The sequence below is a fragment of the Puma concolor genome, chromosome D1 (assembly GCF_028749965.1).
Source record: "Puma concolor isolate L17-30 chromosome D1, mPumCon1.1.hap2, whole genome shotgun sequence".
In the NCBI taxonomy this organism is placed as follows: Eukaryota; Metazoa; Chordata; class Mammalia; order Carnivora; family Felidae; genus Puma; species Puma concolor.
Window position 1 is genome coordinate 54,549,181 of NC_141676.1, and position 10,261 is coordinate 54,559,441.

Sequence of the window (10,261 nt, forward strand, 5' to 3'; positions counted from 1 at the left end):
CCACAGATGGCCCCTTTCTCTTACAATCACACCCATCCCCAGGATAAGTGGTATGTCCTGACTGGAATCCCAGGACTGGAAGATTCTCATACCTGGATATCCATTCGTATCTGTTCTATGTACATTTTGGCTGTCATAGGCAACATCTTCTTGATCTTCCTGATTGTAACTGAGCGCCGTTTCCATGAGCCTATGTATGTCTTCCTTTCCACGCTGGCCTTATCAGATGTCCTGCTCTCCACAGCCACAGCCCCCAAGATGCTGGCCATCTTCTGGTTCCATTCCATGGATATATCCTTTGGTAGTTGTGTATCTCAGATGTTCTTCATCCATTTCCTCTTTGTGGCAGAATCTGCTATTCTCCTGGCCATGGCATTTGACCGCTATGTGGCCGTCTGTCACCCACTGAGATATACCACAATCTTAACCTCCTCAGCCACTGGGAAAATTGGCATTGCAGCTGTGGTCAGGAGCTTTATCATCTGCTTTCCGTTCATCTTCCTGGTACACCGACTTACGTATTGTGGGAGAAACATCATTCCCCATTCCTACTGTGAGCACATGGGCATTGCCAGATTGGCATGTGACAATATCAGTGTCAACATCATTTATGGCCTGACTGTGGCCCTACTGTCTACAGGACTAGACATTGTGTTCATCGTTATATCCTATGCGATGATCCTTTGCACAGTGTTTCAGATACCTTCCTGGTCTGCTAGATTCAAGGCCCTCAACACATGTGGTTCCCACATCTGTGTCATACTTATGTTCTATGCCCCAGCATTCTTTTCCTTTTTTGCCCACCGTTTTGGGGGTAAAACCATCCCTCAGCACATCCACATCCTGGTAGCCAACCTCTATGTGGTAGTGCCCCCTATGCTAAACCCCATCATTTATGGGGTGAAGACCAAACAGATTCAAGACCGAGTAATTTTGCTTTGCTCCCCCATCAGCACACATTGTTAAAATGAAGAATAATACGAAATGCTGGCTATTTCTGAATAACCACCCCCAAACTTTTCTCTCTCTCTTTCTCACTCACATACACACACACACACACACACACACACACACACACACACACTGAATGAGCAATGGGAATAAAGAGAATCCATAAGTAACTCTCAATAAACTTAGAAGGATAATAAATGCCAAAGTTTCCAATGTATTTTCCTAAAGCACTTAAAATTGTTGAGAAAAATAAATGAATGATATTCTCAATTCTCCTAGATATCCTATTATCTTGCATTTTAACTTATTCTTAAGCATACACAAGATAACACTAATAAAAACATATTTTAGGGTTAAACCCAGATGGAATTGTCTTGGGTAGATCTGGGAAGTGAAAATAGTGACTCACTGAGTGTTTGTATAGACAGTTGAAATTCTGCTGAAGTATAAACACTCCTACTGCAGTCAGTAAATACTTGGGCCAGGAACATAAAGCCACAATAAACAATAAACAATAATTATTTCTATATGTACCTTTTATGGCAATTAAAATGTGAGTTCTAAAAGGATATTTTCTGAATCACTGATACAAAGTCTATGTATAGAAAAGGCACATCGTATAGGTTTATTGAATGAACACATAATACTGAATGAAAACAAGTAATAAGTGAAATCAACCCACCTGAGACCACATAGACAACTTAGAAGTTAACACTTTGTTCCCTACATAGTGAAGACCTTTGGGCCAAATCATTAATGAAGCATCCTGGTGTCAACACACTTCACCAAGGGAGGGACTAACAGAGGAAAAATACCATACCCAGGTCTAAAAAAAAGGCAGTGAAAGACTAAATAAGATGTTTACACATAGTTGTATTTAAAGAGGCTCTATTCACACCAAATATTATTTTATAGAAGCTTGTCTCCAGATTGTACTTTAATTTCTTCATTCAAGATAGTATTCTTACAACCTCTCCTTCAGCAGGCCTTAGCTCATGCTCTGAGAATGTGTAATCTGACCTTATATACACTTGAAGATAGACAAACAATGAACTTTCAAGCATTACCTTGAACACTTGCAACCTTTTCAGGGTTAGCCTTTTTTCTTTGTTTTTCTATTATGTATATGTGATGTGTGTTTGTATACACTAGACACATTAATATATGTACAATGTAATATATATATACACAATATAAAAACACACATATATACACATGCATGTTAATGATATATATATGATATATATGATATAGGATGTATATATACACATGATGTAATACACTAATACACCTCACATATATATATCACATATATATCATATATATATCACATATATATCATATATATCATTTATATATATATAAAACAATCAATGTGGGAAAAGAAAGCATGTTGCCTTGACCCTTGGAATCCTGGATAGCTTCTTTAGTTTGAAATATATGTCATATTCACTTGAATTTGAGCAAGGAAATCTATTTTAAGAGTTAAAAAAAAACCTTTTGATATGAGAAATCCTGGTTTGCCAGTCCCACACTAACTGTATAAAATTGTCCTGTTGGGCGACTGGATGGCTCGGTCGGTTAAACGACTGACTTCGGCTCAGGTCATGATCTCACGGTTCGTGAGTTCGAGCCCGCATCGGGCTCTGTGCTGACAGCTCAGAGCCTGAAGCCTGTTTCAGATTCTGTGTCTCCCTCTCTCTGCCCCTCCCCTGTTCATGCTCTGTCTCTCTCTGTCTCAAAAATAAACAAACGGGGGCGCCCGGGTGGCGCGGTCGGTTAAGCGTCCGACTTCAGCCAGGTCACGATCTCGCGGTCTGGGAGTTCGAGCCCCGCGTCAGGCTCTGGGTTGATGGCTCAGAGCCTGGAGCCTGTTTCCGATTCTGTGTCTCCCTCTCTCTCTGCCCCTCCACCGTTCATGCTCTGTCTCTTTCTGTCCCAAAAATAAATAAACGTTGAAAAAAAAAATAAACAAATGTTAAAATTTTTTTTAATTAAAAAAAAAATAAAAAATAAATAAATAAAATTGTCCTGTTATGTAACTATTGGTTTTTGTCCAATAAAATGGAATTATTTTAGTACCTTCTTTATTGGTTGACAATTAAATGAAATATGTCATATGATGTATTTGTAATTTAATAAAAGCAAATTTTATTTTGATGGTGTTGGTAACTTTTATGAACAGAAACATCAAAGAACTGATCTCACCAAACTCAACATAGCCCTGCTAACAATAATTCATAGAAAAATGGTTGGAATGGGTCATCATCATAGATACGGAAGTCACATAAAATGTTGCTAAAAGTTGTAGCAAATAGGATTCTGGATCAGAAGTAAATTCTCCCAGGATTGAAAGGGAGTCAGAGAGGAAATAGAGTACAGAATGATAACAAAATATTTGATTAAATGAGTGGTGCAAGTGAGACTTCAAAGAGAAATCTTTTTGAGGGGGTGCCTGGGTGGCTCAGGTGGTGAAACATCTGACTTCGGCTCAGGTCATGATCTCATGGTTTGAGGTTTGAGCCCTGTGTCGGTCTCTGTGCTGACAGCTAGGAGCCTGGAGCCTGCTTCAGAATGTGTCTCTCTCTCACTGCTCCTCTCCCACTCAGGCTCTCTGTCTCTCTCTCTCTTTCTCTGTGTCTCTGTCTCTCAAAAATAGATAAACATTAAAAAATTATTTAAAAAAGGAGACTTTTTAAGGCTTGATTTTTGACAGTGAGGAACTAAGGAAATACCAATTTCTCACCCAGAATGTATGAAGTATGACAGGAATAAACAATGACTGAGTCGTCAGCCTTAATTGTAGAGAAGCTTTCAGGGTGAGGGCTCAGGGATTGGTAGATGCTGAAGGAGTCAGGAGTACACTGTGTGCTGAGCTGCTAGAAGCACAATCACTGAGTCGTTGCCCTGGAAATTTTGAAGGGGATGCTCCATATCCTACCATTCTACCCTCGTCTTGACCACAAATTCCCCCGCTGAGTAACAGTGAGTAAGAAAAAACGGTATACCATGCACGATAGAAACGGAGAGCCCTGGAGGGGCTTAGAGAAAACTGACCTACTCTTCCAGGTACAATTAAAAAAGAAGGAGAAGAGAAGAAATAAAAGAACTAAGAGATTGTTAAAGTGAGAACCGTGTTTCATGAGAGGAAGACGCCGGATCATTTACTATCAGACTCTGAGACCCAGCGAGTTAAAGAATACATTATCTGGGTAGCTGAGCAGTAGCAGATATAGAGATACTATGGAGTCAGAACAAATCTTCCTCCTGATGGTTTCTGCTCTGCCCTAAGTGGTCTCAGACATGGTGAAACGCTGTGACATGAAGCATAGGGTATTAGGAAAATGTATCCAAAAGTGGGAAGAGGCTAAAGATACTAGTTTGCCATGTCAAAACTGTTGCAGAATATCGTGTTATATTAGGGGTTTTAGCTAATATTATTAAAGAAGTATAAGAAGTGGAGAAAGAAGAAGACAAATCCTAGGTTTTGTGTCTTAATTTATTTTTCCTTATTTCTGTATTTAATTATTTTCCTAGTCTTTGTAAAGCCAACAGAGTTCCACAAGAATGGCATACTAATCCATATTTACTTATCCTGGATTTTGTGCTTGAAATTTGTTGAGGGGTAGAACTTGGGTAGTCTCATCACAAAAGAGAAAAAAACATAGGAAAATGGTACAGGTGTGAAGTGATGGATATGTTGATTGGCTTCGTTTTAGTGAGTGTTTCATAATGTATACATATATTGGGTCATCAGTTACACACATCCGTTATAAGCAATTTCTGACTGTCAATTATACTTCAGTAAACCTGGGGCAGGGGTGGGGGAGAAGACATTAGTGTTTTATTGTAGCTAGAATGATTAGAAAAATGAAGTGGAAAATGACATCATTTAAAATGGTAAACAAAAATGTACATGTGTCTGAAATACATGTAGGAAATGTTTATTGCATATTATTCATTGTAATGATAATATGGCATCCACAATGATCTACAAATTCCCCATAATCCCAATAAATGCTAATATATTTTATCGTTTGCATGCTGATATTTTTTCAAATTTTTTTTGTGGCAAAATATCTGTTCCATAAAGTTTGTGATAACAATGATTTTTAAGTGTATGATTCAGAGCAATTAATCATATTTGCAATGTTGTGTTCCATTTGCCACCAGTTGCAAAAGCTTTCATCACCCAAAACAGAAACCCTATGTCTCTGAGCAATAATTCCCCACTCCCCTGTTAACCTATAACTCACTTTATATTTCTATGAATTTGTTTACTTGTAGAGGTGGAATCATATAATATTCATGTTTTGTGTCTGGCTTATTTCACTGAACATAAGATTTGCAAAGGTCATCCATGTTGTAGCATGTTTCATCCTTTATGAATGTAGCATCCTTCATTTCTTTATACTGATGCATAATGTTCCCTTTATATACATATGTATATATATGTGTGTGTGTGTGTGTATACATCGTTTTTTACATTCATCTATGGATGTGCAGTTCGGTTGCTTCCACCATTTGCCTACTGTAAATAATGCTGCAATGAACATCCATGTACAGGTATGTCTTTGAATACCTGTTTTTATTTGGGGGGTACATACTCAGGAGTGGAATTACTGCATTGCATGTAATTCTGTGCCTGAGTTTTTAAGAAACTGCAGGTATGTCTTTGAATACCTGTTTTTATTTGGGGGGTACATACTCAGGAGTGGAATTACTGCATTGCATGTAATTCTGTGCCTGAGTTTTTAAGAAACTGTCAAACTGTTTTCCACAGAATGTGCACCATTTTTCATTTCCTCTGGCAATGTATGATGGTTCCAATTTTTCCCTATTTTGTCAAAACTTGTTAGTGTTTCAATTTTTTAATTGTGTTTTACATTTCCTTATTTATTTTTGAGAGACAGAGCACAAGCGGGGGTTAGGCAAAGAGAGAAGGAGACACAGAATCCAAAGCAGGCTCCATAGCGTTTATTTATTTATTTTATTTGTATATTTTCTTTAGAGGATTAATTATTTACTTCTTTGCCTATTTTTAAATTTGGCTATTTATCTTTTTGGTTTTGAGTTGTTTGAGTTTTTTGTATATTCTGGGCATTAATCCCGTATTAGATATATAATTTGCAAATTCCGTTTGCAAATGATGAACCTTTAAAATGATCCATTAGCCTACCACCCACAACCCTCACAATTTTAGGAAAAAGGAAAGTAAATCTATCGAAGTAAAGTCAGTAGAAGAGAGGAAGAAAAAGGAAACAAAAGTATAAAATAGTCTAAGTTTTTCGGTGACTTAACAATGAGCTATTGTTAGCCAAGATGTGACAGTCTGACCTCTGAATCAATTGCATTCAACATGACTCCATGCCATGGTATCAGTCTCCTTTACAGACGGAATTGTGGAAAGAGCATGCAAGGACCCCTTGCCCTTTGACCTCTACCTCTTATTCTCCCTGTAATCCATCATGAATGTCTTCCTCCATCATACTGAAGGTATTACTCCTAAACTTGCCAGCATCTCAACATTATGTCAAGTACCTCTTAAGGTTAGCAACGTACAAGAAAGGTCTGGAAATCAGGTAAATCATGTCAAGGAGAAAGGTACAATGTATATAAGTTTTTTTTTTTTTAGAACTCATCATTTGTTCTCATGATTAAAGATATGCTAATTCTTCTCCCCACATTTCTAAAAATTTGAAAGCATATATCATATCTTCTTTTATTTGCATCAAGTTCAGAATAGCATGATTCCCTCACATCTATGAGGCATAAAACACCTGCAATCTGAAGGAAGAGTGCAAGAAAAGCGGAAGAAATCTATGAAGAGGAGGGATGGAGAAAAGTTCAGTCCAATGTGCAACAACTGATTCAAGGCTCAGTATGGAAGGATTTAGAAATGTCCATCATAACTGGTCATCCTGAGAAAATTACTGAGTTTACAAAAATAGCTTCAATAAAATAAAAATCTGAGGAAGGAGACTGCAAGAGAATTAGAGGGATATATGTGATAGAAATCCCTGGTGGATACAGACTTTTCTTTCCAGAAGTGCCTAAGTGAAAGATGGGTCAAAAGGATACTTATAGAATTCATGGCATAGAAACATGCCTACATTTAAAGGTTCTTTAGATCTTTTTCCAAAGGAGGACAGCAGGAAAGGAACTGAACTCTTAAAAAATACAACATGGATACTTTAATTTCTCTGCATTTACCCAGTGGGAAAGCGAAAAGAGGAGAGCAAGGAGATTCTGCAAGTTTTAGAAATGATTTCAGACACATGAGATGTGATTGGGCCCAAGGGGGCTTAATTATGAGCTGCTGGGCCTCCTGTGGCTTGGGCTACTGGCTAGGAAATCTCTCAGTTCGTGTTCAGACCGGGTCCTTCTTACATTCAAGGGGAACATTACAAGTGGTGGTCAGGGGCTTTCCTCTACAGTTTGAGTTCAATAAATTTATGCTGCTGCCTCAGCATGATACAAACCTTGCTGGGAGTTTTGGTGGAGATGAACCCACCAACATGATCTCAGATAAACTGACAGAACAGGGAGCATGTCTGTTCTGCAGCAACAGAAGGAAACCAAGAAAGGCTCTCACAGAGATACTTCCGGCCTATTGGCAGATAGCGCAGCAGCAAATGGCTCAGAGTTCGTGACATTGAAGAGGGCTGTTATAGAGGGTGCAGATAGAAAGAAGAGGCATGGCCAGCACGAGATGGAAGTGAATGAGATGGGAATCTCAGGAGGAGAAAGAGTGGATGACAAGTGAGTGCTGAGTGATTGTATTATGAAGAGTGACCTTGGTCTTCAAGAGTCTGGTAAGAACAGAACTGGCTCCCAACAGGAAAGGACAAGGAAGTCTCACTCTCGCCAAGTTCACCTCATAATATTTCATTTCCAGCTTTTCCACTGGTAACCACTCCATCCCCCCTGCCCTGTACTCATGCAGATCCTCTCCCACCTGCCTTCCCACCATCTGCACCTGTCAGGTAATGCTCCTATGTCAGCTCCTAACTCTTGAATAGGTCAGACAAGGTGATCATTTCTAAAGGATTTCTATGCTTTGGAAATGAAGGACTTTGCTGACTGACTAGTCTATCCTAAATACGTGTCAGGTGATACAGCCTGTCTTCATAAGTGGTCCCCCTGAATATGATTCTTCACTAGAGGTTTAGCAACACAAACCACAGCTGTTGCTGAATTACTGGTATATTTGATGACATTCGGTATATGTTTAAATTTTTAAAAATAATTTTTTTAATATTTAGCTTTGAGAGACACAGAGACAGAATGTGAGTAGATTAAGGGCAGAGAGAGGGGGAGACAGAATCAGAAGCAGGCTCCAGACTCCTAGCTGTCAGGACAGAGCCCGACACGGGTTTGAACTCAAGAGCTGTGAGATCATGACCTGAGCTGAAGTCGGACGCTCAACTGACTGAGCCACACAGGCGCCCCTAATTTTTTTTTAATGTTTACTTTATGTATGATAGAGAGAGAGAGAGATAGAGCATGTGCAGGGGTGGGGCAGAGAGAGAGAGAGAGAGAGAGAGAGAAAGAGAGAGTTCAAAACAGTCTCCAGGCTCTAAGGTTTCAGCACAGAGCCCAACACAGGGCTTGAATTCATGAACCACAAGATCATGACCTGAGCCCAAAGTCAGTTGCTTTACCTGCTGAGCCACCCTGGGGGCCCTAACATTCAGTATATGTTTAGATGATCATGAGCTTGCTGACATAATGCAACAGTGTTAGAGACACTAGGAATGAATGAAATAACTAAATGTTGTTTTTCACAGGATAGCAAATATTTTTTTTCATAAATGGTTGTTTGTTTGTTTAGAGAGGAGCATGGGAAGGAGCAGAGAGAGAAGGAGAGAGAATGCAGAGCCTGACATGGAGCTCAATCTCATTAACAATGTGATCATGACCTGAGCCAAGATGAAAAGTTGGAAGTGTGGGGCACCTGAGTGGTGCAGTTGCAGACCCTTAAGCCTCAGACCGTGGCCAAGGTCATGACCTCACAGCTCATGAACTGGAGCCCTGCATGGAGCTCTCTGCTGTGAGTGGATCTTCCCCCCACCATCCCGCTCCCCTGCTAGCATTCTCTCTCTCAAAATAAATAAACATTAAAAACAACAACACAGAATGGGATACTTAACTGACTGAGCCACCCTTGCACCCAGCAGATATTTTTCTATTGTACAACTTGAGAATTTCATGATTTTAGATATGCAATTCTTAAAAGCAATGATCTTTATCAGAAAAGAACTTTCATACAGGCACTAAGAACCCAAGTTTTGAGGAAATTCAGTCATCAGGGAATTGAAGCAACTAAAGTTTCCTTAGTTGCTCTACAGCGCTCTCTCTCCTGCATCATTTCTGGAACCCCAAGGTCTGCCTTCTGTCTTCCATTTCTACTTCTATCTTGGACTCCTCTTAAGGAGACTGTCTTTTCACCCCTTTATTCTTATTCATTCTTTAGGCTTGAGCTCACAATATGAGTGAAACAATCAAATGGTCTGCATATTATTAGGAATCAATGAGCCTAAACTTGCTGATCTTTTGGTGATGGTAACCCTGAGCACTTTCAACCCCAGAAACTAACCTTTATTCTGGATAAGTTACCCGTTCACTTATATCCCCTAGTCAGTAGGAATGAGTCCTCTTGCCTATGCATTGTTTCTCTAGATTTCTTTGCCTTCTAGAGATTCCTCCCTTCTAGTCATTCCGAAGCGTGTATTTCAGAATTTCCATTATTTGAAGTGTCCAACTCATTTCAAAGAATTCTGCTATTACTTACATAGGCAAAATAAAATAAAGTTTTACTTATAATGTAAATCAGCATGGAACTTTGATTCAGATTGTAAAATTACATGGATTTGATCATCTTTTCCCAAGCTCTATTTCACAGTTTTTTAAAAGGACATCCAGTCCTACATAAACACATAATATACAGATACAGGTATCTAAATATGTTATGTTCCTGGGTGAAGCTATTTCTATCTCACTTCTCTTTCATAGGAAGCCTTTTAAACCAAAATACTGGTTAGAGTCTGATTATGTGATTGTCCAAACTGACAGTTTCTGACTCAGAGGGTTTGGGGGAAAGAAATAGAACACTAAGGTCGTCTGAAATGTGGTGTGTATGTATGAATCTGTCTTTTCCCTTTGACAATATAAACGAGATGGATGAGATGATCTTAGAGTTCTGCCAAAATCAAAGACTCACTATGATGACTTTGAATTAAAACAGGAGTAGAAGAGTGCCACTGACTGAGAACCTTCTTTCATTTTCATCTGGAGGCCTGAGGACATT

At 39.1% G+C, this 10,261-nt stretch overlaps 1 protein-coding gene across 1 annotated transcript; it reads left to right on the forward strand.

Annotated features, from left to right (window-relative positions):
• Nucleotides 1-966, forward strand: LOC112864965 (olfactory receptor 52Z1P). Its single transcript, XM_025927982.2, has one exon. The coding sequence runs from the start codon at nt 7-9 to the stop codon at nt 964-966; it is 960 nt and encodes a 319-aa protein (XP_025783767.2). The 5' UTR covers nt 1-6.
• The last annotated feature ends 9,295 nt before the right edge of the window (nt 967-10,261 follow it).